The 17037-nt window shown below is 41.6% G+C and overlaps 1 protein-coding gene across 1 annotated transcript; it reads left to right on the forward strand.

Moving 5' to 3' along the window:
- The first annotated feature begins 516 nt into the window (after nucleotides 1-516).
- On the forward strand, nucleotides 517-7358 carry LOC113897509 (Golgi phosphoprotein 3-like). The gene is made up of 2 exons (XM_027550239.1): nucleotides 517-587; nucleotides 6426-7358. Exons 1-2 carry the CDS (start codon nucleotides 517-519, stop codon nucleotides 6853-6855), a joined length of 501 nt encoding a protein of 166 aa, XP_027406040.1. The 3' UTR covers nucleotides 6856-7358.
- Nucleotides 7359-17037: the final 9679 nt, after the last annotated feature.

The raw sequence follows: 17037 nt of genomic DNA on the forward strand, positions 1-17037 counted from the left end.
CACCAGGCTCCCCCGTCCCTGGGATTCTCCAGGCAAGAACACTGGAGTGGGTTGCCATTTCCTTCTCCAATGCATGAAAGTGAAAAGTGAAAGGGAAGTCGCTCAGTCGTGTCCGACTCTTAGCGACCCAATGGACTGTAGCCTACCAGGCTCCTCCGTCCATGGGGTTTTCTAGGCAAGAGTACTGGAGTGGGGTGCCATTGTCTACAACACAGTATTTTTAACTATAGTCGCCATTCTATACGTTAGATCCCCAGAACTTACTCACATTATAACCAGAAGTTCACTCCCTTGGACCAGCATCTCCTCATTTCCCCCATCCCTAGCTCTGGCAACCACCATTCTAAGTCTCTGTTTCGGCTTCTGGGAATGAACATTGTTTAGAAGCCACATAAAAGTAAGATCACCCGGTGTCCCGCCTCCTTCTTAGTTGAGGGCTCCATCTGTATTGTCTGGCAGTCTCTGGTTTCAGGTTGGAGATTCCATTACACTATCTGTCCCAGTGGGTTTTCTCAAATGCCGAGGACTGACATTTGGGGGGGATTTACACCCACAGTAGGACCACAGGATGACAGCAGCAGGACCAGGTAAGCCAGTTCCAGTGTCCGGAGCACTTAAGGAAATGAAATCCCAGCAGGTTTCAGATTTTCCCCTTAATTAGCTTCCTCAGTCCCCTTAGGCATTTGTTCCCTTAGTAGGATCTATTCCCATAAACTTTCCTTTGTTTGGCTGGAGGGTGTTAAGTAAATACCCGGCAGCCACTGCCCACAGCTTTAGAGGGGTTTTTGCAGCCCACAGCAGGGCCCCTGGCCTGACAGCTTCTGCTAATGCTAATGGCAGGGCTTGATCACACTCTGTCTGGAGGAGAGGGCTTCAACAGCACTGCCCAGCCTGCCTAGATCTCCTGCCAAAGAGTCTGACAGTCTCCTGCAAAGAGCTTCTATCATGTGCATTTATTCCAGGCAATTCTCCCAAAGGGGCAGCAGGTGTTTATTTTATACACTTTATTTTTTTAATTTAAATTATTTTAATTGGAGGCTAATTACTTTACAATATTGTATTGGTTTTGCCATACATCAACATGAATATGCCACAGGTGTACACGTGTTCCCCATCCTGAACTCTCTTCCCACCTCCCTCCCTGTACCATCCCTCTGGGTCATCCCAGTGCACCAGCCCTGAGCATCCTGTATCCTGCATTGAATCTGGACTGGCGATTTGTTTCGTATATGGTATTATACATGTTTCAATGCCATTCTCACAAATCACCCCACCCTCTCCCTCTCCCACAGAGTCCAAAAGATGGTTCTATACATCTGTGTCTCTTTAAGGACTTGTTTTCCCATATTTCCGGTGTTCTGAAATGGAACGGCCAAACAACAAACAGAATAAACCCAGCCACAGGACTGGAAAAGGTCAGTTTTCTTTCCAATCCCAAAGAAAGGCAGTGCCAAAGAATGCTCAAACTACTGCACAATTGCACTCATCTCACACGCTAGCAAAGTAGTGCTCAAAATTCTCCAAGCCAGGCTTCAACAGTACATAAACCGTAAACTTCCAAATGTTCAAACTGGATTTAGAAAAGACAGAGGAACCAGAGATCAAATTGCCCACATCCACTGGATCATCAAAAAAACAAGAAAGTTCCAGAAAAACATCTGTTTCTACCTTATTGAGTACACCAAAGCCTTTGTGTGGATCACCACAAACTGTGGAAAATTCTTCAAGAGATGGGAATACCAGACCATCTGATCTGCCTCCTGAGAAATTTGTATGCAGGTCAGGAAGCAACAGTTAGAACTGGACATGGAACAACAGACTGGTTCCAAATCAGGAAAGGAGTACATCAAGGCTGCATATTGTCACTGTGCTTATTTAACTTATATGCAGAGTACATCATGCAAAATGCTGGACTGGATGAAGCACAAGCTGGAATCAAGATTTCCAGGAGAAATATCAATAACCTCATATATGCAGATGACACCACCCTTATGGCAGAAACTGAAGAAGAACTAAAGAGCCTCTTGATGAAGGTGAAAGAGGAGAGTGAAAAAGTTGGCTTAAAATTCAACATTCATTATCAGAGAAATGCAAATCAAAACCACAATGAGGTACCATCTCATGCTGGTCAGAATGGCTGCTATCAAAAAGTCTACAAACAATAAATGCTGGAGAGGGTGCGGAGAAAAAGGAACCCTCTTACACTGTTGGTGGGAATACAAACTAGTACAGCCACTATGGAGAACAGTGTGGAGATTCCTTAAAAAACTGGAAATAGAACTGCCATACGACCCAGCAATCCCACTGCTGGGCATACACACCGAGGAAACCAGAATTGAAAGAGACACGTGTACCCCAATGTTCATTGCAGCACTGTTTACAATAGCCAGGACACGGAAGCAACCTAGATGTCCATGGGCAGAGGAACAGATAAGAAAGCTGTGGTACATATACACAATGGAATCTTACTCAGCCATTAAAAAGAATGCATTTGAACCAGTTCTAATGAGGTGGCTGAAACTGGAGCCTATTATACAGAGTGAAGTAAGTCAGGAAGAAAAACACCAATACAGTATATTAATGCATATATATGGAATTTAGAAAGATTGTAATAATGACTCTATATGTGAGACAGCAAAAGAGACACAGATGTAAAGAACAGACTTTGGGACTCTGTGGGAGAAGGCGAGGGTGGGATGATTTGAGAGAATAGCATTGAAACATGTATATTACCATATGTGAAATAGATCGCCAGTCCAGGTTCAATACATGAGACAGGGTGCTCAGGGCTGGTGCACTGGGATGACCCTGAGGGATGGGATGGGGAGGGAGGTGGGAGGAAGGTTCAGGATGGGGAACACATGTATGCTCATGGCTGATTCATGTGAATGTATGGCAAAAACCACCACAATATTGTAAAGTAATCAGCCTCCAATTAAAAAAAAAAACAAACCTCATCATTCGTAAAACTAAGATCATGGCATCCAGTCCCATCACTTCATGGAAAACAGATGGGGAGAAATGAAACAGTGACAGGCTTTATTTTCTTAGGCTCCAAAATCACTGCAGATGGTGACTGCAGCCATGAAATTCAAAGACACTTGCTCCTTGGAAGAAAAGCTATGAACAACCTAGACAACATATTAAAAAGCAGAAACATTACTTTGCCAACAAATGTCCATCTAGTCAAAGCTATGGTTTTTCCAATAGTCATATATGGATGTGAGAGTTGGACTATAAAGAAAACTGAGGGCTGAAGAATTGATGCTTCTGAACTCTCAAGAGTCCCTTGGACTGCAAGGAGACCCAACCAGCCAATCCTAAAGGAAATCAGTCCTGAATATTCATTGGAAGGACTGATGTTGAAGCTGAAACTAATATTTTGGTCACCTGATGTGAACTGACTCATTGGAAAAGACCCTGATGCCGGGAAAGATTGAAGGGGGGAGGAGAAGGGGACAACAGAGGATGAGCTGGTTGGATGGCATCGCCAACTCAATGGACATGAGTTTGAGTAAGCTCTGGGAGTTGGTGATGGACAGGGAAGCCTGGCATGGTACAGTCCGTGGGGTCGCAAAGAGAATGGGTCAACAACAAGCTCTTACTGTATAGCACAGGAAACTATATTTAACATCCTATGATAAACCATAATGGAAAAGAATATGAAAAAACATATATGTGTATAACTGAATTATTTTGCTAAGCAGTAGAAATTCACAGGGAGAAGGCAATGGCACCCCACTCCAGTACTCTTGCCTGGAAAATCCCATGGATGGAGGAGCCTGGAAGGCTGCAGTCCATGGGGTCGCTGAGAGTCGGACACGACTGAGCGACTTCCCTTTCACTTTTCACTTTCATGCATTGGAGAAGGAAATGGCAACCCACTCCAGTGTTCTTGCCTGGAGAATCCCAGGGACGGCAGAGCCTGATAGGCTGCTGTCTATGGGGTCGCACAGAGTCGGACACGACTGAAGCGACTTAGCAGCAGCAGAAATTCACAGAGGAAGGCAATGGCAACCCACCCCAGTACTCTTGCCTGGAAAATCCCATGGAAGGAGGAGCCTGGTAGGCTGCAGTCCATGGGGTCGCTAACAGTCGGACACGACTGAGTGGCTTCACTTTCACTTTTCAGTTTCATGCATTGGAGAAGGAAATGGCAACCCACTCCAGTGTTCTTGCTTGGGGAATCCCAGGGACGGGGAGCCTGGAGGGCTGCCGTCTATGGGGTCGCACAGAGTCGGTAATGACTGAAGCGACTTAGCAGCAGCAGAAATTAACACAACGTTGAAAATCAACTATGCTTCAATAAAATAAATTTTTAAGTGCTATAAATCTCATCATCAGGTTAGTTTAAATCACACATGATATGTAAATAACTCTGACATCTGGTGACCGTAGGGTCTCTCTGATTCTGCCACAACAGTCACTGCATCTCCAGAACCTTGATGGCTCCATTGGTCTGTCCAGCCAGATCACTATGTTAATTTTTTAATGGAAAAAGTTAAGTGAAAATAGAAGAGAACTGAGGCAAGAAGAGGCATCTTTCTACTTCTTGTGTATTAGAAAACCTGAATATTTCTTTGGGAGCGATAAAGCCCCCAGGTAAAACAACACTGGATAATGTAATGCAGAATGTTACAGTTGAAATGTTTACCTTCTTTGTTTCCTCTCCTTGAATGAAGCTAGGATTTCATTTGTTCATTCATTCAATAAGTACTGAGGGTGGGATTTAGCATCCAAACAGGGACATTTTAGAGAAGGAGAGAGATGCTATATTAATTCTATCTAGACAGAAGGCCATCCCAGGACTGTTCTGAACAAAATGGGAGGTATGGTCTCCCTAATTATTGAGCACTTTCTACATACCATGTGGAAAAATAGAAAATGTCTTATGGAGGTGGATAGAGGAGCTGTTTTTCATTTCTATATTCAAAATCAGTGCTAATTCCCACCTTCTCTCAAAATACCTAAAAATTTGGGCAGAACTTATTGGTTCTTTCAAGGCAAAATTAAACATGAACTCAAGTCATTCAATCACTGATTTTTCTGGCTTTGAACAACTCTCTTTACCTAAACAGGATTCAATTTCTTCCCTTTATTTTTGGAGAACAGGTTGAATTTTGTTAGATAATTCTATGTTTATTTGCATTAATATATGATGAGCAGGTGCCTGATCAAATACACGTTAAAGGACTTGTTAACCTAATCTAATCTTACCAAAAACACTGCTCTCTTTTGAAAATAAGGAAGTCACTGAATCACCAACTGAGGGAATATTACACAGATGGTGATAATCAATTTTTAAACAGTCAAGCAGGACAAAGTACAAAATATACATATATCTGTGTATATACAAATATGTATAGATATCAATAGGTAGATAGGTGGATATAGTTTTAGAAAGACTTGACCATAGTTGGTGTTAAACTCATGTTTTCAAAGAACGGTATTTAGGGTCTAGAAATAAATTTTTCCCATATTATCATAGTTGATTCTCACAACTGGCTTAGATAGTATCACTAGCCCCATTTTAGACACAGATTGGCACCTGAAGCTTACAACTCTGATTTCACTGGTCTTCTTACAATAAAACAATAGTTCATTATAGATGCTTAAGGGATATGTTTATAAAAAGATTCCCTATACTTCCATCAGATTTGAAACTTTTGAAAGCACTTTCACATTTATTCAAAATACTTAAAGGTAGTGATTGACTAGACACTAGAGGCACAGAGGTGAAGAAAAGTGTCCTTGGGCGTAAGGAACTGGAAATCCGATGTATGAGACAGGTAAGGAAACTGGTTCACCTTAGTAGACCAGTGAAATGAAGGATATGCACACTATGCCATAAACCACAGAAAAGAGCACCAAGTCCAAGCTATGGGGACCATGGAAGGCAGCCCAAGGGAGTAATGCTTGCAAGAGAAGTAAGAGTTTGCATATCCACATGAGCGCATGACTGCAAGTTGGGGACCATCAGGCTACATTAGAGCAACAAACGGCAAGTTTAGGAAAGGGTGTGTTTCAGGGTAGAATGTTGGGTAAGTGGTCAGGCCCAGGATGGGAGCCTGGAATGTTGGCTAAGGAAGCTGAAATGTGTCTATAGGTTTAGGATCCAAGGAAAGGAGAAAAAAGTGAGACAGGAGACAAGGAGACACCTGGGGAAGCAAATGTAATAGGCTTGGGGGAAAGATGGTTGGAATCTAAATGTAAGAGAAGGAAGTAACGTCAGAAACAGGTGAGAATGACCACCTTAACTCACCGGGCCCGTCGTACTGAAGTGGGGAAGAATTCTGAAAAGAAGGTAGAAAATGAGGAAAACGTGAATCAAGACCGAAATCAAGACCATGAGGACATTGGAGACTCTAAGGATATCCCCCTCACCCTTATGGAAGAAGTATTGCTCCTGGGACTAAAAGATAAAGAGGTGAGACCTGGAACCCTTTCAAATTACAGTACCAGCTGAGAAATGTAAGAGAGAGAATTGCAAAGAACCTAGTAGAGAAGGGTATTCTAACCACTGAGAAGCAGAATTTCCTCCTATTTGACATGACTACTCACCCAGTGACCAACACAACAGAGAAGCAACGACTAGTGAAAAAACTTCAAGATAGTGTCCTAGAGCGGTGGGTAAATGACCCTCAGCGTGTGGACAAGCGAACACTAGCACTGCTGGTGCTAGCCCACTCCTCCGACGTGCTAGAGAATGTCTTCTCCTCTCTGACAGATGACAAGTATGATATGGCAATGAATCGAGCCAAGGACCTAGTAGAGCTGGACCCTGAGGTAGAGGGGACAAAGCACAGCGCCACGGAGATGATCTGGGCTGTGCTGGCAGCCTTCAATAAATCGTAGCAGCTGTTGGGTTTCTCCTTTTCCATTGCTGGCCAGTGACTATCAGAGACACCATCACCGAGTTTTGTGTGATGAGATATTTTCCATCATTTTTTTTTCCCTCTTGAATCAAATTTGTTATTTGGGGAAAGCAACTTCAGGGCTTCTCCATAGACCTTGTCTCTTATAAGCAGGCTTTATATCTCCCTATACTTCGACTCCAGAGGTGAATAAATTGGGTGAACCAGCACTCACCCGGTAAACATTTTCTCTCATTTCTTGGCTCACTTCCATCCAGTGTGCTTTTGGATTATCAGGAATATTTCAGTGAGATTTGGATTTCTCTAGCCATAGAATGTGAGTGAGATGTAGAGCAAACCATTTATCTCATTTTTTAAAATTTGTTTTCTGTCTTAAATATATGTTTTCAGCCTATCTCTCAGGCTCTGCTAAGTAATGTAGCTTATTGAAGTAACCATCTCTTTGAATAAGGGGCAGTGGAAATAAAACTGATTTTTGGAGCAGATAGTCTCTGAGATATAAATGTATGTTCCACTACTGATTTTCTCATCTTTCCTTTTCTAAATTAATGAGACTATTCCAAATGTGATTACCTGGTTCTCACAGTCCTAGAACCATAAATAGATTCTCTACTCTCTCTCAGCATTGTCCTACTCCATCATTCATTAGAACAGAAATCTAAATTAAAAAAAAAATGCATCTCTTAACCACCTCTTTTATGCAGTCACCAATACAATTTGCAAAGAAGGAAAGTGGCATCAGAATTTCCACTCTTTAGCATATGACTATCTGGATTCCTCCAGGCTACTTGAAGTGTCTCTACTCTGATTGAATTTAGGGAGTTGTAAATTTCAATTGCTGAATAGCACCATCCTGAGTCCAGACAATATATGTAAACTCTAGATCTTGTTCCCTGTTTTGGCTTCCTACATAAATTGATGGGTGTGCGTGCTCAATCACTTCAATCGTGTCCAATTCTTTGTGACCCTATGGGCTGTAGCCTGCCAGGTTCCTCTGTCCATGGGATTCTCCAGACAAGAATACTGGAGTGGGTTGCCATGCCCTCCTCCAGGGAATCTTTCCAACCCAGGAATGGAACCCGCGTCTCTTAGTCTCCTGCATTGGCAGGCAGGTTCTTTACCACTCGTGCCACCTATTCTGTGTGTGTTTAAAGGTCCTGGAAGTAGTTTTATCTATATTTAATCCACAGATGCCCTCCTAGTCATTAGTCTTGTCTCAACACAATCCTTTGTCTAACTCATTCTTTAAAACATTTTTTAAGTCAGTAGTAAATGCAAAGAGAAGCTTATTGAGAAAAATCGTATTCAGAAGGGCAATTTGATGTTAAAAGCATCCTATATAAGTCCAGCATTTGGGAATATAAAGAGGACAGGCACCAAACTGTGCTAATGTCAAGCATTTAATGCTGATACTTGAATGGATCTTGCCTCTTGACCACTACAGAGAAACAGTCTATCAAAGGGCTAATACAGATGACCCAGACCTGATATCAAATTTTCCTGATCAGAAGTAATTAAATGAAAGATTGTAACTTTCCCTCCTCTAAAATTGTCTAGCCCCACAAAATTCCCCAACTCACTTAACTTTTTTTCACTTTAGGTTATCACTTAGGTGACTAAAGATAAAAAGTTAGAAAAAAATTTAAAAAAAAAAAAAAAGAGAGAGAAGGAAGAGGAAAGCCTAGCCAGGGTATGTACTTAAGACGTAGAGTTAGTAGGATTGGGGGTCTAATTATGGGAGGTGAGGCATGAGAGGAAAGCAAGTGTATCTCTAAGTTCTTTGAATAAGTTTCATGAACCAGAATGTGGCATGTGGAGGATGAGCAGCGTTTCTGAGGGACACAGGAAGTTCACTTTTTTGGGAGTTTGGGATTAGCAGATGTACACTATTAGATAGAAAATGGATAAACAATAAGGTCCTCCTGTATAGCACTGGGAACTATATTCAATACCCTGTGAAAAACCATAATGGAAAAGAATACAAAAAAGAATGTGTGTGTGTGTAACTGTGTCACTTCATTGGATAGCAGAAATTTAATACAACTATGTAAATCAATTATACTTCAAAAAATAAATTTTAAAAAAGAAGTTCACTTTGGTACATATTTGGTACTATTGGTACACTACATATAAGAGTGTGAGCTTCCTATAGAGCAGTCAATGGCAAGACCTAGAGAGAACTGGCAATCAACTTATGAAGCTTAGGGGAAAATTCTAGGTGGCAGATACAGATTTGAGACTCTTCAGTGTGAGGCCAAAAGTGAGGCTAAATAAAAGGCCATTCATTGGACAGGGAGCAGAAGAATACTTCAACTGGGGAGACAGGGAAGGATTTTTAAATAACGGAACGTTGTTACCCTGTTTTGTTTTATTACAGAGCTAATCGGTTGGCAATGTGTTTTAATTAAACAATATGTAGCAAAAAAAAAATTCCCTCTCACTTTGTTTATTAGGAAATATACATGTACATCCACAGCGTTTTCCCTTAATAAATGAACTCTGAGTCACACATAAGGAAAAACAGGATTGAGGGAGCTTTTCTTCCATGATGTCAAATTGATGAATGAGCAGTGACCTTTCATAGAGAGTGTTGGACTAGGGAGAAGGAGGCATAGCTCTAGAAGTCTCAGAGCACTGACCTCCAAAGTTTTTGCCAGTTTCCACACACCCTCTGAGATCACACCATTTCATTCAGCCTGTCTGTGTACTTGTATCTAAACAAATACTTTCAACCTCCACCCACCCATGTTCTCATCCCTTTAAAATATCAGATGTAGAGGTCCCCATGGCCAGCAATAATGCCAAAGAATGACTGAAATCTCTCTCTAGCCCTGGGAAACAGGCCACATAATAAGGAAGAGGGAGGTAACTTCACTAAGTGTCCCACAGTGAAGTCACTTTTGGCTCTGTTCTGATTGTCTGAATGGCCTGAGCAACTGGATCCCATCATCTCAAGAAACGGCTTCCTACAGCGTGAATATGGCTCTGAACTTTGTAATCTTGGACCATACTACGGGGTACCCAAACTGACCCCCACCTAAATTCATGTTGAAGTCTTAACCCAAGAAACTCAGAAAGCTAGTGCAAAAGTCATTGTGGTTTTTGCATTGTCGAATTTTGCCATTTGATTTTGGAATAACTTGAGTAAATGTGGTTATGTTATACATCATTTTAATGTGCATTTCTCATTTTACTTTTTTTTTTTTGCTAATGACTTACTACTTGCTATTTATTTTACATTTATTTTAGACTATGGAAAGGATGTTAGACAAAAAGCAAATTCGAGCAATTTTCTAATTCAAGTTCAAAATGGTTCATAAAGCAACAGAGACAACTGACAACATCAATAATGCCTTTGGCCCAGGAACTGCTAACAAACATACAGTGCAGTGATAGTTCAAGAAGTTTTGTAAAGGAGATGAGAGCTTTGAAGATGAGGAGCATAGCGGCCAGCCCTCAGAAGTTGACAACAGCCAATTGAGAGCCGTTACCAAAGCTGATCCTCTTACAACTACACAAGTTGCCAAAGAACTCAACATCGACCATTCTACCATCACTTAGCATTTGAAGCAAACTGGAAAAGTGAAAAAGCTCAATGAGTACATGCCTTATGAGCTGACTGAAAATTTTAAAAAACTGTTGTCTTGAAGTGTCTTCTCTTATCCTCGCAGTAACAATGAGCCATTTCTCAATCAGGTTGTAACATGCAATGAAAAGTGGATTTCATTTGACAACCAGTGATGAACAGCTCAGTAGTTGGACTGAGAAGAAGTTCCAAAGCACCTCCCAAAGCCAAACTTGCACCAGAAAAAGTTCACGGTCACTGTCTGGTGGTCTGCTGCCCGTCAGATCCACTACAGCTTTCTGAATCCCAGGGAAACAATCACATGTGAGAAATATGCTCAGCAAATCGATGAGATACCCTGAAATCTACAATGACAGCAGTTGGCATTGGTCAACAGAATGGCTCCAATTCTTTCCCAAAACAAAGCCTGACCATACACTGCACAGCCAACACTTCAAAAGTTGAACAAATTAGGCTAAACATTTTGCTTTATCCACTATATTTACCTGATCTCTTGCCAACCGGCTACCCCTTCTTCAAGCATCTCGACAACTTTTCACAGGTAAAACGCTTCCTCAACCAGCAGGATGCAGAAAATGCTTTCCAAGAGTTCGTTGAACCCTGAAGAATGGATTTTTACATGATCGGAATATTTCTCATTAGCAAAAATGTGTTGATTGTAACGATTCCTATTTTGATTAATAAATATGTGTTTGAGTCTAGTTAAAATGATTCATGGTTTGAAACTGCAATTACTTTTGCACCAACCTAATAACTGAATTTGGAGATAAGGTCTTTAAAGGAATTCTTAAGTTAAAATAAGGTCTTTTGGGTGGATCATAATCCAACATGACTTGTGTCCTTATAAGAGAAGGAGATTTGGACACAAAAGCACAGAGAAGAAGGCAAAGACATAGCAGGAGGGCAGCCATCTTCAAGCCAGGGAGAGAGGCCTCAGAAGGAAATCAACCCGCTGACATTTTGATCTTGGACTTCCAGGTTTCAGAACTGGGAGAAAATATATTTCTGTTGTTGTTTAAGCCACCTAGTCTGTGGTACTTTATTATGCAGCCCTAGAAAAGCAATACAGGCACTTATTCAGTTCAGTTCAGTTGCTCAGTCATGTCCGACTCTTTGCGAACCCATGAATCACAGCATGCCAGGCCTCCCTGTCCATCACCAACTCCCCGAGTTCACTCAGACTCACGTCCATCCAGTCAGTGATGCCATCCAGCCATCTCATCCTCTGTCATCCCCTTCTCCTCCTGCCCCCAATCCCTCCCAGCATGAGGGTCTTTTCCAATGAGTCAACTCTTCGCACAAGGTGGCCAAAGTACTGGAGCTTCAGCTTCAGCATCATTCCTTCCAAAGAAATCCCAGGGCTGATCTCCTTCAGAATGGACTGGTTGGATCTCCTTGCAGTCCAAGGGACTCTCAAGAGTCTTCTCCAACACCACAGTTCGAAAGCATCAATTCTTCGGTGCTCAGCCTTCTTCACAGTCCAACTCTCACATCCATACATGACCACAGGAAAAACCATAGCCTTGACTAGACACTTGACTAGACAGGCACTTATTAGACATGGCTTAAAATAAGTGCCAGAGATTTCCTCAAATGAAGTTAAATGGAGAAAAAAAGCAGACTTGTTTTGCAGTTGAGGGTATTTGATGATGCACAACTGTACTGTGTGAAAGGTATTAATCTATTTACACATTCTACAGAAGTCTAACTATACAGGAGAGAAACTCATGTGTGATTACTTGCATTTTATATCATCCTTACTACAAAATTCACTGATGAATATGGTTGCATGAAATTACATCTGTTCTATAGCTCAGATGCTGTACCACAAGCTATACTGGACTGCTTTATATAGATTGTATTGAGTTGATTATGCAAAACTCTTACTATTTGAAACAAAAAATTCTAAATATAATATTTTCAAAGCAGAAAGAAAAAAGTGTGGATAATATCTTTTCTTGTGTCCCAAGTTATTTTTTTCCTTCACCTTTCCAGGTTTGATTTGTCAACAAGTCTTTTCAAACAGCCCTCACATCGATCTTGCTCCACCCAGACTGATTGCCACTGCCTTCATTCACATCCTTATAATCTCTGGCCCATCCTTTGGCCATCAAACTAAACTTTCCAAAGGGAGTGAAATACTGTTGGTGGAAATGTAAACTGGTGCAGCCACTGTGGAAAAAAGTATGAAGGTTCCTCAAAAAAATAAAATTACAGTTTCCATATGACCCAGCAATCCCACTCCTGGATATATACCCAGATAAAACTATAATTCAAAAAGATACACATACCCCTATGTTAACAGTAGCACTATTCACAATAGAAAAGTCATTGAAACAACATAAATGTTCATCAATAGATGAATTGATAAAGAAGATATATATACACATATGAAATTAGATATTTGAAATATTATATATATATATATATATATATATATATATATAATGGAATATTGCTATTGCTATTGCTAAGTCAATTCAGTCGTGTCCGACTCTGTGTGACCCCATAGACAGCAGCCCACCAGGCTCCCCCGTCCCTGGGATTCTCCAGGCAAGAACACTGGAGTGGGTTGCCATTTCCTTCTCCAATGCATGAAAGTGAAAAGTGAAAGTGAAGTCCCTCAGTCGTGTCCGACCCTCAGCGACCCCATGGACTGCAGCCTTCCAGGCTCCTCCATCCATGGGATTTTCCAGGCAAGAGTACTGGAGTGGGGTGCCATTGCTTTCTCCAATGGAATATTACTCAGCCACAAAAAGAAGAAATTATGCTATTTGCAGCAACATGAAAGGATCTAGAAATTATCATACTAAGTGAAGTCAGAAACAAAAAGACAAATACCATTTGATACCACTTATATGTGGAATCTAAAATATAAAACAAATGAACATAACTACAAAACAGACTCACAAACACAGAGAATAGACTTGTAATTGCAGAGGGGTGAGGGAGGGAAGGATTGGGAGTTTGGGGTTAGCAGAGGTAAGCTAGCATATATAGGCTGGACAAACAACAAGCTCCTACTGAATAGCACAAGAAACTATATTCAATATCTTATGATAAACCATAATGGAAAAGAATATCAAAAAATGTATATAATGTATGACTGAGTCACTTTATTACACAGCAGAAATTAACACGTGGTAAATTAACTACAATAAATTTTAAAGAAATAAATGAATTTTTTTAAAGGGAGTGAAATACTGGGGAATGGCTAAGGAGTAAAGTCACTCGAGTTGAGTCCCACCTCTGCCTAACTGTGTGACTTGACCCAAATCTAAGCCTCAGCTATTCATGATTAAAGTAGAAGTACTAGTACTCTTGCCTGGAAAATCCCATGGACAGAGGAGCCTGGTGGGCTGCAGTCCTTGGGATCGCTAAGAGTCGGACACGACTGAGCGACTTCCCTTTCACTTTTCACTTTCATGCATTGGAGAAGGAAATGGCAACCCACTCCAGTACTCTTGCCTGGAAAATCCCATGTTCGGAGGAGCCTGGTAGGCTGCAGTTCATGGGGTCGCTGAGGGTTGGACACGACTGAGTGACTTCACTTTCACTTTTCACTTTCCTGCATTGGAGAAGGAAATGGCAACCCACTCCATCCGGTCTTCTTGCCTGGAGAATCCCAGGGACGGGGGAGCCTGGTGGGCTGCTGTCTCTGGGGTCACACAGAGTCGGAAATGACTGAAGTGACTTAGCAGAAGCAGAATAATAGTACTCTCCTCACAGGACTGCTAGAGAATTAAGTGAAATAACAGTAAAAAGCACTTGGTATGGCACATAAATACTCAGAAAAGATGAGGTGTACTGTGATTAATATCTCAGAATCCATCACCCTACAACATTTTGTCATGCTATCTTTTGTAGGATTCCACTACCCCAGGTTTTCTCATGATGGGATCGCTTATCATTTATATTATGAAAACATTAGGCCTGATGAATGTTTTCAGACAGGACAGGCCTCTCCTACCCAAGTCTCCTCAATGAAGGGCCCAACACTCCACATTTGAAAACACTGGTCCTAACTACATTTCCCAGGTTCCCACCAAAATCCCTTCTCCCTACTGCCCTCTGCTCCAAGTTCTTTTTCCAAGGCACCAAACTCATCTTATAACCCTTCAGAGGCTTGTTCTGGTTCAGGAGATGAAGCCCAAATGCTTTGACATGGACCACAGCACATGGCCAAGCTGTCTCTGCCTCTAAGTTCTCATTTCCAACCTCGAGGCCCAGTGCAGCGCCTGATAAATGTCAGGAGCTCAGCAAACGTTTGTTTGATGAGAAGAGGACCTGAAAAATTCACACCACAGACTCAAAGGCTTGTTCTCATTCATCTGCATCTATGTACGCTATTGTTTCCTAGGGCTGCCCTAGGGATGACCACGAATGGGTTCTATCACAGATCTGAGGCCCAGAAGTCTGAGATAAAGGTGTTGCCAGAGCTAAGCTCCCGCTAAAATTTTCTAGGGGAGGATCCCCACCCTTGCCTCTTTCAGCTTCTCGTGGCTCCTGGTGCCTTGGATGTGGCTACATCACTCCAATCTCTGCGTCCATCTTCACGTGGCCTTCTTCCCTGTGTCTCTTCTGTGTTTGTATCTCAAATTTCACTCTCTTTTCTCTTATAAGGTCACTAGTCATTGGACTCAAGACACAGTCTAAAACCAGGATGACTTCAACTTGAGGTCATGGACATAATACCTGCAAAGCCCTTATTTCCAAATAAAGTCACATTTGCAAGGACCTGGGATTAAGAGTTGGACATATCTTTCTGAGGAACACAATTCAACCCACTACAACTGTCCAGGGCTAGGGAGGTCAAGGGGCGACGTGTGACTGGAACACAGAGAGCCCTACCCATGCTCAGGAAGGAAATGGGATGTTCGTTTGCAGTTCAGAGATCAAAGCTAGGTGAGTATTGAGCACATCATTTGGCAAGAGCCCCTGAACCAGCCCAAGGAAGCACGGGAGCAATATTTTCTGCCCAGTTATTTTATTTCAGATCTACTTGTTAATAGTTTGGATTTCTTTTTTGAAACTGTGAACAATTTATTAGTACAGCAAATTAGAGAAAAGAAAAAAATCACATAAACTCCTTCATTCTCATCTCTCTTCCCATTTTTAGGTTTTAGTTTGGGTTTTTTAAAGGAAAATTTAAAATTAAACCTGCATATAGAGTTTATAGGGTTTCCCTGGTGGCTCAGATGGTAAAGAATCTGCCTGCAATGCAGGAGACCTAGGTTCAATCCCTGGGTCGGGAAGATCCCTTGGAGAAGGGACTGGCAACCCACTCCAGTATTCTTGCGTGGTAAATCCCATGATCAGAGGAGCCTGGCAGGGTACATCTATGGGGCTGCAAAGAGTTGGACATAACTGAAGCCACTTAGCGTGATTCTGTATATATACCTCCATATATCTCAGTACCATGCTTATAGTAATTTTTCTTGCCTTGTCACTTTGAGAAGTTATTTATTAGCTGGCTGGTGCTTTGACCTTGATGGCTCTTCATCTCTCCCCGCTTTCACCATCACCACCACCACTACAACACACACACACATGCATGCACACACACACACACAATCACACATTTCCTACCCCCTGTATTCTTGACATGTATTAATTTTTGTTAGGTCAATAGTATTTATATTATCCATTGCTAAGCCAGGAAGTATGCCACTTTTTGCTTTGCTTTCTATATATTTATTACTAATGCACTTTCAAATTCTTCTCCATTGTCTAAATCTCTTCTCAAAACTATTCTATTAAAGCTTTGCTTGGAGCCCTGACCTGTTTTAATTGGTTCAGTTGCTTCCTGTGCTGACCTGGTATCTCCCCCGAGCCTTACTGGCAGGAGTCCCTTCACCTCTGTCTCCCTTAGGATCTCCTGTTTCCCAGGTCCTGTGTCTTCCTTTGCATTTGCTTATTCTCTCATTGTGAAGGGGTACCTCCCCCAGGAGGTTCCTGAGAAAAGATGTCAATTCCTAGAGACCCTAAAGTTCTGAAAGTATCTTCAGTCTATTTAATATTTCGCTGATGTCCTTTTTAAACATATGTTTGTTTATTTATTTATTTGGCAGTGCCAGGTCTCCATGGCAGCATGCAGGAAAATTTCATTTTTCAGTTGCAGCAGGTGAGATCTTTAGTTGTGGCACGTGGGAGTCTATTTCCCGACCAGGGATTGAACCAGCCCCCTGACTTGTGACCGTAGAGTCTTTTAGCCACTGGACCGCCAGGGAAATCCCTTAACTGATGTTCTGACTAGGAATAAAATTCTAGGTGAAAGAGAATTTCCTTTCAGAATTGGTAAGAAATTCCTCCATTAATTTCTAACTTCCTTAGTCGCTTTTGAAAAATCCCAAATCACTCTCTGCCAACCTCTCCCAACTGCTCACCTCTACCTCCAAGTTTGTATGAGGTTCTCTTTGTCCCATGGTTCTGTACTTTCATGATGATCTAAGGACCAATCAGAGACAGAAACCAACCATATTCCAAGATGGAACTTTTAAAGACTTTTTAATAAAGAAACTAGTTACAAGGGCCATGATTAAAAGAACCAGGATTCCAGAGAAAATTAAGGGCCAG

The sequence above is a fragment of the Bos indicus x Bos taurus genome, chromosome 8 (assembly GCF_003369695.1).
Source record: "Bos indicus x Bos taurus breed Angus x Brahman F1 hybrid chromosome 8, Bos_hybrid_MaternalHap_v2.0, whole genome shotgun sequence".
Classification (NCBI taxonomy): domain Eukaryota; kingdom Metazoa; phylum Chordata; class Mammalia; order Artiodactyla; family Bovidae; genus Bos; species Bos indicus x Bos taurus.

Coding starts and splice junctions, on each gene's coding strand:
- LOC113897509 (XM_027550239.1), top strand. CDS start 517: ATGCCGAGGACTGACATTTGGGGGGGATTTACACCCACAGTAGGACCA. Junction 588..6,425: donor GATGACAGCAGCAGGACCAG/GTAAGCCAGTTC, acceptor TAAAAGATAAAG/AGGTGAGACCTGGAACCCTT.